This window comes from Mesoplodon mirus, assembly GCF_964341445.2.
Source record: "Mesoplodon mirus genome assembly, chromosome: 7".
Lineage (NCBI taxonomy): Eukaryota > Metazoa > Chordata > Mammalia > Artiodactyla > Ziphiidae > Mesoplodon > Mesoplodon mirus.
Genome location: NC_138983.1, coordinates 103,069,870 through 103,089,139, shown reverse-complemented (window position 1 = coordinate 103,089,139; position 19,270 = coordinate 103,069,870). Strand labels below are relative to the sequence as shown.

The 19,270-nt window shown below is 47.3% G+C and overlaps 1 protein-coding gene across 1 annotated transcript in view; it reads left to right on the top strand.

Annotated features, from left to right (window-relative positions):
• The window catches only part of LOC309808921 (forkhead-associated domain-containing protein 1-like), a gene marked incomplete at its 3' end in the record, with an annotated part of 289,187 nt that extends 271,567 nt beyond the window's left edge, over positions 1–17,620 (top strand). The window contains exons 6-9 of the mRNA XM_082629488.1: positions 97–186; positions 1,214–1,318; positions 5,529–5,594; positions 17,573–17,620. Of these exons, the coding sequence (XP_082485614.1) occupies positions 97–186; positions 1,214–1,318; positions 5,529–5,594; positions 17,573–17,620 (309 nt within the window). The remainder of the gene's footprint in view (positions 1–96; positions 187–1,213; positions 1,319–5,528; positions 5,595–17,572) is intronic.
• Positions 17,621–19,270: the final 1,650 nt, after the last annotated feature.

Sequence of the window (19,270 nt, the reverse complement as noted above, 5' to 3'; positions counted from 1 at the left end):
TGATTGGGTTATACAGCAGGAAACACTCCTGGGCGTGAACACAGGTACTTGGGACCCCCAGCCAAGCCCCCGTGGCCTTGTCCTTTTTCTCCACAGTGCTCAGTGCTGAAAGAAGAGTTACAGAAGGAAGATGCCCAGAAGGAGAAGTGGGAAGCCCAAGAGAAAGAGTTAAAACTCTGCAAAACCGTGCGTTGAACCTCCTGACCCCTCGGTGTCCACTGAAAGCCTAGATTGTGGCCTTGAGGATTTTGGAGTGGTTCCTTGGCCCATTAGCTAGCAGAAGCTCTGGGGCTTTCTGGGTGTTTGTCTGTTAATGTAGTCTCCTAATTCTTTGATTTGCTGGCCTCAAAGAGATGGGTGAAAAGACCATGGAAAACACACTCTCCCCAGATTTTCTGGGCAGTTGGCTCAAGGCCCCTCATCAGGTTTCCCCTGGGGAAAGGGACGGGAGGTGGCCACCATATGCTGCTGGAAATTCACCGTGGTCCCTACCCCTGGACTTGTGATGCCCAGACTTTCATGATCCACTGTCACAAGTTTTATCACAGCCCTGAGCACTGCTATTAACACAACTCTTCTTGAAGTATTTTTACTTAAATACATTCAATTTTACAACAATTCATAAAAACGAAATAAAAAGCAAATGTATCACTGGCCTTCTATGGAAGGTGAACATAAAAATCAATACAATGAAAAAATGACCACTCAATGTAAATGTTCACCCCCTGTACCGGCCCGAACCCTCATGCACATCACCAGGCATACGTTTTCCATCCGTTGGGAAGGACGGTGCCTGGGCCGGGGGCAGGATACGTGTGTTCTTCTCTCTGTCAGGAGCACACTTCTCTGCCTCAAATGAGAAAAAAGAAAAATGTCATTGTTCTTTTCTTCCAAACTGTGCCCATTGTGTCTTCCAAACAGCCCTTATTTAGATTGAACTCAAAAATATACCCGAAGGAAAGAGATTCTAATGAGTGGATAGGTATCTTGTACTGTTTAATCCAGGATCCATGCTGATCTTCAAAAGAAACTCAAATTTTCCCTCACCCAGCCCTTTCATTGCATCCGTTGAAAGAAAGTCTACTTTGCCTCAAAGATGTGGAATTGTCCCCCAAGGGAAGGAATGAAGCGAATCCCAGACTAGGTTTCTTCCTTAATGAACCGGATGAAATGAGTTGTGAAGTTGACTTCCCTGTTGTTGGAACTCTTTCAGCAAATCCATGACATGGAAAAAGAAATGAGGAAGCTCAGGGTGGAGCTGAAAAGGAGCAGTACCGAGCAGAGCCTGATCTCTATGACGCTGAGGGAAAAGAGCAAGGTATGGCAGGGACAGGTCGGCCTGGGAACCACTCTGGGGCAAGCACTCCACCTGCATCATCTCTTCATCCTCACAATGACCCCATGCGGTCTATACTGGTATTAACCCCACTTTACAGTTGGGAAAACTGAGGCTCACAGAGGTGGAGGAAGTTATCCAAGTTCACTTGCATAAAGTAGTTGTGGCAGAACTTGAATCCAGGTCTGCCTGACTCCAAAGCTCCTGTGTGTAACCACAACCCTAGACTGCCTTCAGATCTTAATTGTGAAATTATCTAAGAAAGAATTGATCCATTAAACCAAGTTTGCCAATGATGTTGTTCCAACTTAAATTCTCATATTGATTTTTTTTTCTTTTTGTTCCATCATTGAGAATGTTTTTAAAAATCTCAACATGTTTGTCATTTGTGTGTTTCTTCTTTTAATATGAACGATTTTTGCTTTATATATTTTGAGGCTGTGTTACTAGGTGCATATAAATTTAGAATCCTAATACTTCCTGTAGAGCAAAACTTTAGATCATCATGAAATGTCCCTTTTCATCTCTACTAGTGTTTCTCCCTTAACGTCTCCTTTGTCATTTAGCTTCACCACTGGCTTTCTGTTTGTTAGAGTTTTCATGCCATATCTTTTTCATATGTTCTCTGTCAATTTTTGTCTTAAGGTTTAGACATATGCCTTCAGATAGCGTATCATTTTTACAAAATCCAGTTTGACAATCTTTGACTTTTAGTCCATTTATATTATGTAATTACTCGTGTCCTGGGGTTTAAATCTACCTTCTTGCTCAATACCAGATATACCATCTGTGGTATGTTCCTTTTTCTCTCCTTTCTTGCCTCCTTCTGAGTGGATGGTTTTCTCTTATTCCACTTTCCCCCTCTATTAGCTTGGAAATATTTCACTTTTTTACTATTCTTTTAGTAATAGTAAGACAATAGCTTTCATCCTTGACTCACCAAAACCACACATTAATTAAGTTTTTCACTCTTCTACTATTCTCTTAGTAGTCATCCTGAAGACTATAATGTGCATTCTTTTTTTTTTTTTTTTTTTTTTTTTTTTTGCGGTACACGGGCCTTTCACTGTTATGGCCTCTTCGGTTGCGGAGCACAGGCTCCGGACGCACAGGCTCAGCGGTCATGGCTCACAGGCCCAGCCGCTCTGCAGCATGTGGGATCCTCCTGGACCGGGACACGAACCCATGTCCCCTGCATCAGCAGGCGGACTCTCAACCACTGCACCACCAGGGAAGCCCTGCATTCTTAACTTACCAAGAGGCAATAGTAGTTGATAATTATGCCCTTCTCCTTGACAGTGCAGTGAGTTTCAAACACCTTAATTTCACTTACCCCCTCCAGATTTATAAGCCATTGCTGTCATTTTCTAAACTCCTCTTGATGCTTAAAACCCCACAAGACATTATTAGTGTTTTTATATAGTCAGTATCATATCCACACATTACCCTTACTGTTGCTTGTCTTTTCTGCATCTCTGATCACCCACCTGGGTTCATTTTTCTTGTGTCTGAAGAATACCCTTTAATGTTTTCCCTCATTGTGGCTCTGCTGATGACAAATTCTCACATGTGCCTGTGTGTCTGTCTGGAGATGTATATTTAACCTTCATTCTTAAAACACATTTGACTGCGTATTGAATTCTACAATGGCAATTCTTTTCTTTCAGCACATTAGATACAGCATTAGATATGTCACTATTGTCTTGTGGCTCCTATTATTTCTATTTAGAAGTCATCTGTAAGCCTAACTATTGTTCCTTTGCATAATCTGTCTTTTTCTCCGGTTGCTTTTAAGATTGTCTTTTCCCTTGATTTCCAGCAGTTTTATTATGGTTTATCTAGGTGTGGATTCAGTTTTATTTACCTCGTTCAGAGTTCGTAGGGGCTTCTTGAATCCCTGGCTTGGTGTTTTGCCTTAGTTCAGGTGCTTGGGCTCTGTACCACACAGGCAGTGGGAAGCTACTAAGGCTTCTGAACAAGTGACTGATGCAGTGACATTCGTGGACAGTAATCAGGGTGAAAATGGTAGTTATAATTTCTCACGTACTAGGAGTTACCTTGAACATTTCATCTCTTCATCTTCACAACAGCGCTGTGATCTAGAAATCATCCTCTCCATTTTACAGATGAGAAAGTCAAGGCTACTAGTTACTAGTAAAGTAACTAGCCCAATGGCACAGTCGGTTTTGTCTGACTCCAGGTTCGTCTGACTTCAGTGACGCTGGCGTAGCAAACAGCCACATGCTACTGTTTACACTGAAATTAATGAAAATTAACTAAAATTTTTAGTTCAGTTCCTCCGTCACACCATCCCCATTTCGAGTGCTCGATCCCCAGATGTGCCTGGTGGCTGCCGTATTAGACAACACAGCCTCGCTCAGAGTACCTGTATCATTGCAGAAAGTTCTGTTGGACAGAGCTGCCTTACAGCTGGGTAACTCTCACAGTACCGTTAAGATTGCACTGGAAGAAACTAAACTCGAGGCGAGGAGGCCACTTGTCACAGTCCAGCTTGCATGTGAGAGGGGTTGGTGGACAGGCGTGAGACCCCCGAGTGTGAGAGAGGGAGCAGGGCGGACGCCGAGGGTGACTCTGAGGCTTCGGGACGGGAACGGGGGCTGTTCATGCAGAACACAGACAGGGGCAGAGTCCAAGGCTGGACTTGGCTTTTGCAGCACATGAAAAAGGCTGCTGACATAGAAGTCAGAGCATGTTTAGACCTGGGAGAAAACTAAGGCCCAGAGAGCTTAGATGACTTTTCCAAGGTAACGGAGCTGGGTAGAGGCTCTTCCACTGGACCACACTACTCAGAAGAAAGCTCTTAAGGGCTTTTCTGGGTCTTTTATTACATCCCTGTGATCCCCCTCTTCAGATCCCTAAAAAAAGCAGCCTGTGAATTTCTTTCAGCACAAAAACTTTCCATTTATTTACGAGAGTTTGCCTCATTTCCTGTTAGTGCCAGGGCCCAGGGTTCAGCAGGTGCATCCAAGAATTGAGCAGCTGCGAGGCCTACACTGGCGAGCCAAGGGTAGCGTGGAGCACTCCCAAGCTTACCGTGCGTTGACTGTTACCCAAGCAAGGGGGGAAAAGTAGGCAAGCTTCTCCACTTTAAATGCCTTCCTTTGCAGGCTGCAGTTCTTAATAGACATTGCTTTAGCAAGCCTCCAGAGAGGTTACCACCAGTGAGTGTGCTCAAAGTGGTGACGACAAACAGTTATGATAATAAACCCAATCATAACATGTCCAAGTACCCATCACGAGTTATTAGAACGAGACTGTACGGCGGACATTCCCGTCCACCTTTCATAGGTTACAACAGTACTTAACACTCTCACAGAGCCCTTAAGCACTATTCCAAACATCGAATCCCCACAATGACTCTATGCAGTGATACTAGTATCATCATCCCCATTTGACAGATGAGGACACTGAGTCACGGAGCAGTGAAGTAACTTTCCGAGTGTCGTACGGCTTGTTAGGGACCGAGCTGGGATGGGAGTGTGCGGTAGAACATAGTTGAGCCCCGGGTGCAGAGCTCGGCCCTTTCCCATAGGGGGCAACTCCCTGTGAGTTTGCCTCCACCCTGTGCATGCCTGTGACCCCTGCTGCTGGGCTGCAGCTGTCCCTACCCCTCAGGGACTCCGCCACTGCCATTAGCCCACCCAGAAGAGTTTCCCCAGAGGGCATGATGATCACATTAGCAGCAAGCCCTCGGTTTCATCATCCTTTCAGGTGGAAGAGAAGCTTCGGGAGGATTCCAGAAGGAAATTGCTTCAGCTGCAAGAAATGAGGAACAGAGCAAACCTCATTAAAGCCAATTTGGAAAGGGCAGTAGGTCAGGTAGGCGTGCTGCAGAGCCCCTTCACGGGCCCGTGCTCTCCACGGAATCCCGCACCCAAGCGGCCGGCAGGGATGAAAGAGGAGGAAGACGGCCTGCCTTAGTTCACCCGCTTATTTTCTATACGAAGAAGTGTCTAGAAAGAACTAGAGCTGAGATTCTATCTAGATCTAGAGTCTGAGCTCTTAACCACGATGCTCTACTACTTCGCTATTAGTTACTAAGCTAAGCATCATTTTTCTGTGTTTTGAAGAAAGTTTCGTGAACCTTTGTCCCGCCCCCAAAGGTAGTGGAAATGACTCCTGCATTAGTCCTGTCCCCCATCAGCTGCAGTTCCCCTTCCCCTCATTTCAGATGAAGATCAACAGTTCTCGGGAAACTCAGCAGTATTTGCTGCAAGAAGAGTTACGGCAGCATCTGGCAGAGAAGGGGAAGCTGACCGAGGAAAGGCTACAGCAAGAGGAGAAGCTGAAAGCCAGAGTCAAGCGGCTAATGGCAGAGAAATCGGTAAGGTGGTCCCCGTCCTTCTCTTTACTACTGGAAACTGATGAAATGGGCTTTCCTATGAGAAACAGAGGGCATGTACTTAGATGGAGGGATCTCAGCAACTCCTTGTTGGGAGGTGAATTAATTAAAGAGGGTGAATGATGTAGGAGGAATTAACATGAAGCTTGAATCCTAAAACTCAGAGATCAACTTGAAGATCAACTTGAAGAGGCAAGGTTATTGAAATGTCTAGAAATGGTACTTTGTTTATATACCGCAGCTGATTTTATTGATACAAATCCCAGTCGTTACTGCGGGTCCTGGTTTGTGTCTCAGTGAGTGCAAGACCAACCAATAGTATTTCAGTCTTTTGCTTTCTCTTCATGCATATCAGGGGAAACACATGGCCAAAACGGCTACTTACTTTTCCCGAAACCAGCCAATTAGAGGATAGTTTACAGTGGCGCATCTCAACTCAAAGCTGTCCACAGATCATATGGGGATGTTGAAATGCAGATTGTGACTCAGCAGGTCTCGGGTTGGGGGAGCCTGGGATTCTGCGTTTCTGAACAGCTCCCAGCTGGTACCGATAGCACAGCTCTGCAGGCTACATTTTCAGCCACAAAGTCTTAGAAGGTTTTCCCCAAGTTGGCCGATAAGAACCACCTGGGGCTTCCCTGGTGGCGCAGTGGTTGACAGTCTGCCTGCCGATGCAGGGGACACGGGTTCATGCCCTGGTCTGGGAAGATCCCACATGCCACGGAGCGGCTGGGCCCGTGAGCCATGGCCGCTGAGCCTGCGCGTCCGGAGCCTGTGCTCTGCAACGGGAGAGGCCACAACACTGAGAGGCCCGTGTACCGCAAAAAAAAAAAGGGAGGGGGAGGGGGCTTTTTTAAGGATATAGGGTTGAGTGCCTCATAAAAACTGGGAGCTGAAAGAGAGCCTGGCCTCGAAATAGAACTGGTAAGCCATCAGATCTCAGGCATCATCTCTTTTACACACACACAAGCATGCGCACACGCACACACAGGCCGTATCTCCTCTCTGTGTCTCTGTGTGGCTCCCCTGATCTCTGCTCTCTCCAGTCATGTGACAGGAAGGAATGACCTCATGGTCCCCCAGTTCAAAGGACCAGCCCAGGAAGCAAGTAGCATCTTAGAGCCCATAACCCCAAATCCTGGGAGTGACCATCTTAAAAGCCCAGCCCGTGCCAAGTGCCCGATCAGCTATGACCAGGGACAGAGTCACACACATGGCTGCCTGGATCCAGGAGTAGTGCTCAGAAAAGGGTTAGACAGACTCCCTAGAGTATGCTGCATTTTACCCTCCTAAGACATCAGAGACATAAGGCATTCAGTTCAGTAACAGCTTTTCGAGAGAAAGTCCATCCCAATGAAATTGCCTATAATCAGAAACTCCTGGTTCAAAAAAAGATGCAAATGTCAGAAGAAAACGTTATCTGTGTATCTGGAAGAGTGTACACCAAAATGTGAATAAGGTTACCTGTGGGTAGTGTGATAATGGTGGATCATTTTTCCTTCGTTTTGCTCACGTCTATGTGTGTATATAAATATTTTTTACAACAAAGATTTTATTTTGAGTAAAAAAAAATGCCATTTGAGAAATATTTGGGGGTCTCCCTACAATTATAGAGTTTGGGCGTTTGTTGCTCTTGCTTGTTGTAGGTTGGAGCCAGAAAAGGCACCCCAAAGATGGACCAAGGAAGGGAGATGCTGAAGAGAGAAATGTCCAGCAAATCCAGCCAGAGCCTTCTGTTTTCTAAACCTGGTGGAAGGAACTAGAAACGTCGTCCCGCTGGGCCTCGCGTGATCCTCCGTGAGTCAGTGTAACTCTTCTGCGTCAAACTACTAAGATGCTTTGTTAGGACATTAAAGGTTGCTACCCTAGTGTGTTGCTTCCTAGACTGGTATTTTGCACAATACTGTATTTTGGAGTGTGTGAGGAGAGGGGTCCTTTTCACAGATATTATGAATGTAAACATACGCAGGCGTATGAAGAATAAGTTTGAAATTCAGACTCCTAGGCCTGGTAGATGCAATTATGTGTTTGGGTAGTGACAAACCCAAATGTCACACCTCCAAGGAGCTCTGAGAAGCCCGCAGTTGAGAAAACCCAGGGCGTGTACTGGGGCCACAGGACAGAATGGTAACCTCAGGGCTGTTGCGGCCATGGTATAGTGCATTTATATCTGAATTTATTATAATAAGTGTGAACAGCAACCAGTTTTATCGCTTCCATAACAGTGAGTCATGTTTATAGGGCGCTCTGCGGTGTTCAAAACACTTCTCGTCTAATCCTCTCTCAAGCCCTGGGAGGTAAATAGCATTATGTTCCCCATTTTACAAATGAGGAAGCTGAGGCCAGAGAGGTTAAATGGCCCGTCTAAAGTCACACAGCTAGTAAATTCAAGAATTGGGTCTGGAACCCAGGTTTCTAACTCCATCTCACGCTGCCCATTCTGCCGCACCAAGACAGCCCAGTAGGTCAAGTCCCAGGCCATCAGGACAGACCAAGTACCCAGTCATCAAAGAACACACACTGCCCAGGTGGACACACCCCTTTCCCGTGGTGTTTGAAGAGACCCTCATTTTTGCCTTCTCTCCAGCCATCTGTTCTCTCCCTGCCTTTCTTGTACGGCCAGAGACCACCAAACAAAACAGGAGGAAGAGCCAGAAGCCATGAATATCATTTATTTTTTATTTTTTAAAAGGCACAATAAAAGTATTTTGATATTTTAAAACCAAATGCATTCTTTATACTGATTAAAACTAGAAGGAAATGGGAAAAATGATTTGCATGATCTTCCACTAAAGGTAATTCTTACACAGTGAGAAGGGTGAGCATCACCTGACCTTAAAAATAATCTTGAAAATCCCAGCAGTTTTCCATAAAGAACATATTACTTATACTGTACCATATCCCCAAAATCCAAAACAGCAATCTCCAGCACCAGAAAAGATCACTTGGTCAGGCAGTAGTTAAGTAGCTGGCTCATGTTTGGAAGCCAAATTGTGTGGGAAAAAAAATACTTTGGTTGAATACAAATATTTGAATTTGCATAAGTTAAATGTAATGCCTATGTGACTCCACTGTATTTGAGGTCTTTCAAAGGACGTGTTAATCTTTACCGTATCAACATTGCAACCCACAATGGCAATGTCCTTTCTTCACTCCTTGAACTAGATGGTTCTTTAGGTGTCTCCTCAGCCACACACCCCTTTCTCTGAGAATGCACATTCCCCAACCAGGTTTACCCTACCTACTGCTGCTCTCTTGGCCACACCTGACTGGCTGATCAGTAGATAGTCTACCCAAGCCAGACCAATCAGGTTTCTCTTCTAACCCAAGCTGGGCCAATCAGCACCTGTGCCCTTGATATTTGGAAGTGGGACACGGAGTTACCACACAGGTCATTAATGGCCCGGAGCTGAAAGTCTTGATGCAGTTCCCAGCTGGGGTGGCCATTTCTCCCACTGTGTTTGGAGAAACAAAGCCAGTCTTAGAAAGAGATGGCCAGGATAGATAAGCAACAGGTAGAGACAAGAAACCAAGCCCCAGGGAATTCCCTGGCCGTCCACCCTGCACTTTCCCTGCCAAGGGCCCGGACTCAATCCCTGATCAGGGAGCTAGGATCCCATAAGCCACACTGTGTGGCAAAAAAAAAAAAAAAGAAGAAGACACCAAGACGACCCCCAGAGAGACAGTGCAGCAGACACTACAAGCCCCTTAGTCATTGCCTCCCTCTACTGTATAAGCAGCACGCGAAATGCCCTCATTTCCCAGCCTCCCTTGCAGCTAGACCTGGCTGTGTTGTTCAGTTCTGGCCAGTGACATGCAGGTGAAGGCCCTGGGCAGGGCTTCCCTTCTGGAACTAAAGGCAAGGCTTTGCTAGGAGAAAGTTTTTCTCTTTGTCCCTTTGCCTTGTCTCCTTTTCCTCTCCTGGAGCTCGGACTAGGAGCTGGAGAAGCCATGCTGGGGATCACCAGGTAACAAGCAAGAGACCAAAGCCCACCTCAAAGGACAATGCAGTGGAAAGACATGAAAAGCCTGGGTGGGAGCCTAGTGGCATCACTGTGCTCTGCAGTGTACCTGAACTGCTTACCTCTGTACATCCTGTTGTATAAATAAATCAATCCTATCAGTTTCAGCCACTGTAGTCAGATGTACCTGTTTGTGCTGTGGAGCAAATCACTCAAAAGTTAGTGACTTAAAATGGCAACTATTAGTTCTCATGATTCCAGACGTCAAGCTGGCCACTTGTACTGGTCTGGTTGGTTTGGCTGGGGCTCGTTTAGGGTGGCTTCGTGTACATGCCTGCCTGGTCATTGCCAGGCAAGCTGGGTTAGGACAGTGGTTCTCAACTGGGGGCATTTTGCCACCCAGGGGGTATTGGGCAATGTCTGGACACACTTTGGTTGTTAAACTGGGGTGGGGGTGATACTATCATCTCGGGGTAGAGGCCAGGGATGCTGCTAAACATCCTGCAGTGCACAGAACAGCTGCCCACAACCAAGACTTATTTGATCCAATATGTCAATAGTACCGAGAATGAGAAACCCTGGTCTAGAAAGGCCTCATCTGGGACGTCTGATTCTGCCTGGTGTGGTCCCTCATCACCCAGCAGGCCAGACCAGGCCACGTGTGGTGGGTACAGGTTTCCAAGAGCAAGAGGAGAGAGAAAGCCCCAAAGCACACTTTTCAAGTCTCCACCTGCCATGTGTTTGCCAACCTCTCATCAGACAAAGCAAGCCACATGGCTAGAGTTCATTTGGGAGGGGCTCCAAATTTTTACCATCTACCCACATCCAGGTTTCTGTTATTTAAAGCTGAAGGCAGCGCGCGCCCAGAGCGTTAACGGGCGGGGGCGGGGGTGTGGAGTTGGGAGGTCAACTGGGCCTCCTGGTAGCCTCCCTGAGTTCAACCAATCCAGTGAGGAGAAGCCGTGGGCGGGGCGAGCTCCGCTGCCAGAGCGGCGTGAAAAATTTCCCAAGGCAGAGCGAAAACCTTTCCTGAGCGACTGAGCATGCCCACTGGTGAAAGGTCCAGCCCAGCTTTCACCACATCCCAGACTCCAGAGGGACTTTTCTGAAACCCAGAGAATTGACCATGTCCTCAAACAGCTTAAAAATCTTCCATGGCTCCCCATGCTCCTCAGGAAAAAAAGATAACACTTCAGTGGGTTTTTTATGCTTCATCCTCAACCAATTTCTTCAGCCACGTCTCCCACTACTTTTGCAAGAACTCTTTTGCTCCACGGATGTTGAAAACTTGCAGCTTCTCATACATACCACGTTCTCTGTGCACACAGGTTCACCTACCTGCGATTCTCTGCCCAGGCCCTCTCTACCAGGATATTGCATCTGTGCTTTCTAGGTCTCTGAAGACAGTCATGCTTCATCCCTCTGGCATAGCTCTTGTTTTTTTTTTTTTTTTTTGCATCTTTGTTGGAGTGTAGTTGCTTTACAAAGATGTGTCGGTTTCTGCATTGTCGCAGGGTGAATCAGTTATGCATGTGCATGTGTTCCCATGTCTCTTCCCTCTTGCATCTCCCTCCCTCCCGCCCTCCCTGTCCCACCCCTCTAGGTGGTCGCGGGGCGCCGAGCTGATCTCCCTGTGCTGTGCGGCTGCTTCCCACTAGCTATCTATTTTATGTTTGCTGGTGTATATGTGTCCATGGCATAGCTCTTCTTATTCTGTGTTGTGAATATACTCTATGTGCTCACATGTCTTATCTTCACTAGAATGTGAGCTACTTGAGGGCAGGGGTCTTGGCATATTTTATACCTGTATGGAACACTAAGACTGACCAGGGTGCCTGGCACAGGATAGATACTCAATAATTGCTTATTGAATAAATGAATGGATTATGAGCTCCATGAAGGAAAAAAAAAAAGCTGAAGGCATTCCAACTGATGCAGAAAGTTACCCTGATTCCTGATGACTTTCTGGTTCCTGGTTTCTTTCCTTGGAAAGGCCCATTCCAATGCCTTGGGTTCCACTAGGACTTTTTGTATCACTCAAGATTCTCTGGTTGCAACCAACAGAAATCTCCTGTGGCTAACTTAAACAGAAAAGGAGTTTACTGAAAGGAAATGCGGAAGGTTAGAGAATCAAAGGGCAAGCAAAGCGGAGGAGTCTGGACAGGCAGGAGCCATCTTTTCTTCCCCGTAGATGTCCCCTTTTTTGCTTCAGCCGGTTTGAGTTTCTGTTATTTGCAACCAAAATGGCATTTACTAAGACGCTCTGCACAGCCCCAACTGGTAGCTCTGAGAAGCTACCAGCGACCTTTCTTTCCCCTGACGTTGTACCAAGGGACAGCAAGGTACCTGCAGTTCCCCCCCAGAACTCCCAATCTTCTGATCCCCCAAGAAGCTAAGCCAAACAACTTCCTTCCACCCTTGCCAATGGGGGCCCATTTGGATTCGTGACTTTGCAGATAAGGTGCCCTTCTCCAGCAACTTGGCAGAGCCAGCAGTGCCTGCTGTTGTGGAAACCGGGGTCATGAAGTGTCTACGGAAGAAAACAGCTTCCCCCGGATCCATGTTGCAAAGTGTGTTCCTGGTAAGTGGAGTGGTTTCCAATTTTTTAGGGTCTTAGGAATGAAAGCAATACACTAACGATGAGAGGAAACACAAAATCTGTTAATGCATTTATTTTTTTATTATTATTTTTTTTTAAGTTATGGCTGCATTGGGTCTTCGTTGCTGCGCCCGGGCTTTCTCTAGTTGTGGCGAGCAGGGGTTACTCTTTGTTGTGTTGTGCGGGCTTCTCATTCCATGGCCTTCTCTTGTTGCGGAGCACAGGCTCTAGGCATGGAGGCTTCAGTAGTTGTGGCTCGCAGGCTCAAGAACGCAGGCTCATTAGTTGTGGGGCACGGGCTTAGTTGCTCCGCGGCATGTGGGATCTTCCTGGACCAGGGCTCGAGCCTGTGTCCCCTGCATTGGCAGGCGGATTCTTAACCACTGCTCCACCAGGGAAGCCCCTCATTTACTCTTAATGCTTCCCCCTGTTGAGGACAAACAGGAGGAAAAAAGAAAGGGCAGGGCTTCCTTGGTGGCGCAGTGGTTGAGAGTCTGCCTGCCAGTGCAGGGGACACGGGTTCGTGCTCCGGTCCGGGAGGATCCCACATGCCACCGAGCGGCTGGGCCCGTGAGCCATGGCTGTTGAGCCTGTGCGTCCAGAGCCTGTGCTCCGCAGCAGTAGAGGCCGCAACAGTGAGAGACCCACGTACCGAAAAGAAAAGAAAAAAAAAAGGGCAATAGCAAGGTTCCAAATGAGCTGAGAATTGACCTTCTAAAAGGGCTCTCAATCTGGCCTCTGGTAGATGTCTGTCGGGGTTTCTGCCCAGCCTAGACCTTCCTCAGGAGAGAAGACGTTTAGGGCTTACAGTGGGCTGACTGGTGGCCCCAAAGATCTCAGGCTCTAATCCCTGGGACCTGAGAATGTTACCTTACAAGGTAAAGTTTTGCGGATATAAGGATTTTGAGTTGAGACTATCCTCGCCCTAAGTGCCATCTGTAAGTGTACTTATAAGTGAGAGACAGGAGGAGATTATATACAAAGAAGAGGCGGAGGCAGTGACCACAGAGGCAGGACTAGAGTGCTGCACGTACAAGTCAAGGGATGCCAGCAGCTTCTGTGGTTAGAGTCTTTTGAACTCCTTGGCTTTTCAGCTCCTAGGCTGTAAGATTTGAATCCGCAAATGCCCCAAGGAGAAAAGCTGCACCAAATGTCAAGCTTGCGTCTGTGTTTCCCTTCTCTCCAGAACTTGGCCCACATGTCTTGGTGTCTCTCTAACATTCAGATGCCAGAGAACAGATGTTTTCTTACTTTATCCAGGTTTTCTAAAATTTCTTTAGACTTCACCTGATCTTATGTGATTATTGAACTACCATCTCAATTACCCCTAGGAAGAAAGTTTACAATTTTTAGAGAAAATGGAACCCTGGTACAGTGTTGGTAGGAATGTAAACTGGCACAGCCACTGTGGAAAACAGTATGGAGGGTTCTCAGAAAACTAAAAATAGAACTACCATATGACCTCAAAACTCAACTCCTGGGTATAAATCCGAAAAAAACAAAAACACGTGTTTTCAAAAACATGTATTTGAAAAGATACATGCACCCCAATGTTCAGAGCATCATTATTTACAATTACCAAGATATGGAAGCAACCTAAGTGTCATCAAGAGATGAATGGATAGGGGCTTCCCTGGTGGCGCAGTGGTTGACAATCCGCCTGCCGATGCAGGGGACACGGGTTTGTGCCCCGGTCCGGGAAGATCCCACATGCCGTGGTGAAGCTGGACCTGTGAGCCATGGCCGTTGAGCCTGTGCATCTGGAGCCTGTGCTCTGCAACGGGGGAGGCCACAACAGTGAGAGGCCCGCGTAACCGCAAAAAAAAAAAAAAAAAAAAAAAATTTAAAAGAGATGAATGGATAAAGAAGATGTGGTACATATAACCAATGGAATACTACTCAGCCTTAAAAAAGAACGAAATTTTGCCATTTGCAGCAACATGGGTGGACTTGGAGGGCATTGTGGTAAGTGAAATAAGTCAAACAAAAACAAATACTGTAGGATATCACCTATATATGGAATGTAAAAAATACAACAAACTACCGAATATACCAAAAAAGAAGGAGAGTCACAGATATAGAGAACAAACTAATGGTTGCCAGCGTGGAGCGGGAGGAGGGTACAATACAGGGTGGAGAGGTGAGAGATGTAAACTTCTGGGTGTACGATAGGCTCAAGGATGTATTGTACAACACAGGGAATATAGCCAATATTTTGTAATAACTGTAAATGTAAAGTAACCTTGAAAAAGTATATAAAAATTTTTTTAAAAGAAATCATATTGAAAATTGGAAACAATTTAAATATCCATCAACAGGAAAATGCACATATAAATTATTGTATTTCCCTAGATGGGAATCCTACATAGCGAGAAAAAAAAGAAAAAGAAAAAAGGGATGCCAGCAGCCACCAGAGCTGGAAGAGGCAAGGGATGGACTCCTCCCTAGAACATCCAAGGGAGTTTGGTCCTTCTGAAAAACCTTGATTGCAGCCCAGCTGATGCTGATTTGGGGCTTCCAGCCCCCAGACCCATGAGAGAATACGTTTGTTGTTTTAGGCCACTAAGCTTGTGGGAATTCATCACTGTGTTTAGCAAACCAACACGGGGCTCAATCTTCAACTCATTAGAGACCAGCCCCCCACTTTGATCTGAACACTTCTGGACTCTTCCTATACGGCAGGAGTGCTGTGGGAATTGCACAAAGGACCTTAGTTGTTTTGTATGTGTGGAAACAATCAAGTAGAAAATTATTCACGTTGTTCAGAGAATAGCTCATGGATGTTTAGTACGTAAAATATGGAGCATGGATGCACCTCCGTCTAAAAGGAAGGCAGGGAGAATGTTAGCTGGGAATGGTAGCAATAGGCTGGAGCCCTGAAGAGTGCCTAGGAAGACAAGGAAGTTATCTGCAAGAGTAAATTAAAACCAAAGCAGGAGGTCACTTTCACCTCAAAATTCCCAAAGGCACACTCGTCCTGCTTGTTCACTGGTTCAGACTTCTCAGAGCTCTCTATCTTTTCACTACAGAAAAAGCTAAAAAGGTAAAAACCAGAAGACCCTGGCCCTTCCTTTCCTCTCCGCCGTGTTTTTGTTCTTAGACTAAATATAAGAAAGGTAGAGACAGGGGAGAAAAATCAAAAGCCACCCACCTCACCTGTTCTTGGGCCCTAACTGGCCCCAGGGCTATGAAAGAGCAAAGAAAATTCCCCCCAGCACTCCCACCCCACCCAAAAGGAGGAATCTCAGCAGCCATATTGGTGCCATGTGACCTCCACCCTCTCAAGTCACAGCTGATAGGTATGTGTTCACCTGACCAGGAGAACCAATCAGAAGCTGGGCTGTGCTCGGCTCATCTCTCCCAGGTCCTGGGTTGGGCAATGTGGTATCAGGGATTAAGGGGCCACAGGTGAGTGAAGCAGGGGACGTACCTCAGCACAGAGAGAAGCTGATTGCTGAAAGAGGGCGACATGAGGATGAGACCTCAGACATAGCTGTCTCCTGATGACTTTCTGGTCTTTGGTCCTGATGCCTTGGAAAGCCCAGCTGTACTTCTGCCCCTGGGTTCCACAAGAAATGCTGTGTCCTCCCAATAAATTCCCCTTTTAAGGTCGGATCCTAAATGTAGTCCATGTCCTTGAAGGCGCGCCCTGCCTTTGCATCATATCAGGCAGTGCTGGGCCCACAGTGGATACTCCACCTGGTCTCGATTTTGATTTTCACTTTTCTCAGACCAGTTACAGTTCTGAAAAGGGGAGCCACAAGCAGATGATTGAGATAAAGATCGTGTTGGAGCACAACTGTGACTGCAGTGCAGAGCGCTGCCTGGTGTGTGTGTGCAGCTAAGTCAGCTGCTTCCACCCACAGGTAAGTATGGAGCTCCACAGATATGTGCCAGGGTACTGTTCTGGGCTCTGGGGACAAAGCATGAAGCCCCGCTCTCCATGGGAAGGGTCCTTGCTTGAACAGTGTTTCCCAAAGTGGGTCCCGTGGCCTTGGGTGACCATGACCATGGTCATTGTGGACTGGCTACTTGCACTGGATCTAATCAACTTGAAAGCCACCAGGGAGCCACGTGCACAGAGAAAGCTGCTCTGCAAGAGGAGACTCGTGAAGCAGAGGTTCACGGAGAAAACAGTCCTTCAGAGAAAGAGGCAGTTCTGGGCTCTCCTTAGCCTGGCCTCACTCACTGTCCTATAGGATGCCCCAGGCTACTTTCAATAAAGTCCTATCTTATGCTTAAACGAGTTGCAGTGGGTTTCTGTTGCTTGATGCCCAATGTTCTGAGACGCCTTGGCTCTGGATGAACACGTGTGAGATGGGAAATCTAAACTAAACCCACAACTGTGGAGCAAAACTGAAAATGGGACACAGCTTTATCCCTGGAAATGGATGGATCAATCAAACCACAGGCCATAAGTGGGCAGTACACGAAGAGCCCTTCTGAGGATTACTGGTCTCATTTGTTGCCTTAAGGGCCCTGGCCATGCCCATTTAGCTCCTAGGACAAATTGTGCTGAGTATTTAAGTGTGGAGGTACAAAAGGACAGCCCCTGTTCTGTATGCAAGCGCAGAGGGCGAGAGATGGGCTTTCAACTGGGGAGGACTTTGTTTTAATCCAAGCACTGCTGCTTCCTAGAAGGATGATCGTGAGCAAATAATTGGATCCCTCTGAGCCTTCCTCTCTACACCAGCAAAATGGAGTTTCCTAATTTTTTTTTTTTTTTTTTTTTTGTGGTACGCAGGCCTCTCACTGTTGTGGTCTCTCCCGTTGTGGAGCACAGGCTCCAGATGCACAGGTCCAGCAGCCATGGCTCATGGGCCCAGCCGCTCCGTGGCATGTGGGAACCTCCTGGACCGGGGCACGAACCCACGTCCCCTGCATCGGCAGGCGGACTCCCAACCACTGCGCCACCAGGGAAGCCTTGGAGTTTCCTACTTTTGAGCACCTGAGGAAACCACAGGCAAAGTGCCAAAGCTACACCTGACACAGAGTGGAGGCGGGGGTGCGGGGGGGAGTTGCCACGTGGTGGCTGTGACTAGACCACAGTCTCCTGATGGAGAACTTGAAGATTCAAGCACTTCTCCAAGTGTGAGCCTCACACTCATTTCTGAAAACGTGTTTTGGGAAAATTCACCAGGCGCCACCAATAGTTTGCAAGGAATCTTCATATAAAGCCATCTCAGGAAAACGGCAGCAGGGCCACGTAGGTAAGACCAGTTGAGGCAGCCCTGGGGTCAGCCTTGCACAAGGCTTGGTTCCTCAAGGCACGTGATGGCAACTCTCATGACGTCCGTTTTGTTTGTTTTCAGTCTAACGCCGAGTTGTCTGTGTACTCAGAACTAAGTGGCTGGTACTAGGAACCACGGCCATCAGGAGTTTAGCCACCCTCTTCCTGGTGAGTCCCCATGCACATTTCCCAGGATTTTAATGGGACAGCGTCCCTGATGAGCTCCATTTGGGAATCTCCAAGTTAAACAGTCTATTCATTCAACACATTTTTATTGAGCACCTACTATGGGTCACATGCTAGGGATAATCTGCAAACAAATGGATCAAGTCCCTGCTGACACAGAGGGCACATCTTGGGTGGAGGGGGGACAAAAAATAAACCAATAAATAAAAATATGATGCAATGTCAGAAAATGAGAACTGCTGTGAAGACAAATGGGGCAGGGTAAAGGACAGATGAGAAGGGACCACAGATCTGGGTGATCAGGAAAAGTCTGGAGGGAAATCACATTGCAGAAAAGTGACGAGTGAGCCACATGGATACCTGGGTGCAGAGAATTCCAGAAAATGTCTCAAATGTTTGTGCACATTATGAATCTCCAAACAGATGCTGTATGACGTCACATTTCCCAAACCCATTTGGCCACAAAACTCTTTTTCCCCACAGAGCATCTTCCAGGGTCAGCTTTCACAGAACACCCTGCAGGGAATGGTGATGGAGCCAAATGTGATATTCTGCAGGGGGAGAAACGGGCCCAGAGCAGACAAGGGTTGCCCATAGTCCTACAGCTCATTGATGAAGTCGTCCATCAGCTTTCTCGCTAGGTGGCATTCAGATCTCAGATCACCAGTAAGGGCAAGCCACTAAGATGGCCCAGCAGCGCCTGGCAGTGGTGGTGGTGGGCAGCGGGGTAGAACCAAGTTCATGGGTGCAGGATGAGCCAGGCACAGGCGCCTGGAACCTCCAGCTCAGACCCCCCTGTGTCCACTCCCCGACAGGGAAGCGTATGCCTCTGATGGGAAGCCTGCACCCCCTCATGACAGCCTCATGGCAGAGGGGTGGATGCTTTCCAAAGTTCTTGCCACCTGTGTGGGTGGTGGTTCGCAAGTCACCGTCAGACCATTCAGAAGCACCTTTCATGCTGAGCCGACAGGAGAAAGCCATTCCCCGGTTTCTTTGTAGCAATGCAGCTGGCCTAGGAAGCGATGTCCCAGAGTGCCTGAAGATGGGATGGTACGTGACAGTGAGCCACAGCACATCAGGCTCAGATCCTCCAATAACTGAAGGAGAGTAGTGGTCAGGAAACCTGCTCTCCTTGGACATTGCGAAGCAAGCTGACCCAGAGAGGGAGGGAAAGATAGGGAAATACGAGCACACAATACACAGATGCAAATTTCTCCAGAAAAGCCACTAGAGAGAACATGTATACACGTGCACCAGACACCTTTAAAACGTAGCCCTGGCAACAGGAGTTTCCTTGGGACCAACCCGCCTGACTGCCATGTGTCTCATCAGACCCCTGGAACTCTGCACTTTCCAGGAAGGCAGTTAGGTGGATGACATGCTGATACAAGCCGACCAGCTCCCAGATGCAACATGTGACAAAACGTTCTCAGCTTGCAGTGACACTGTTAAGGATTCAAGCCAACGCCAGAACTGAATGTTCTCACCTCAGATCAGTGGTTCTCAACCAGGATTGGGTTTGCCCCCCAGTGGACATTTGGCAAAGTCACAGTGGCTGGAGGGGGAGCTGCTGCTGGCATCTAGGAGAGCAGGG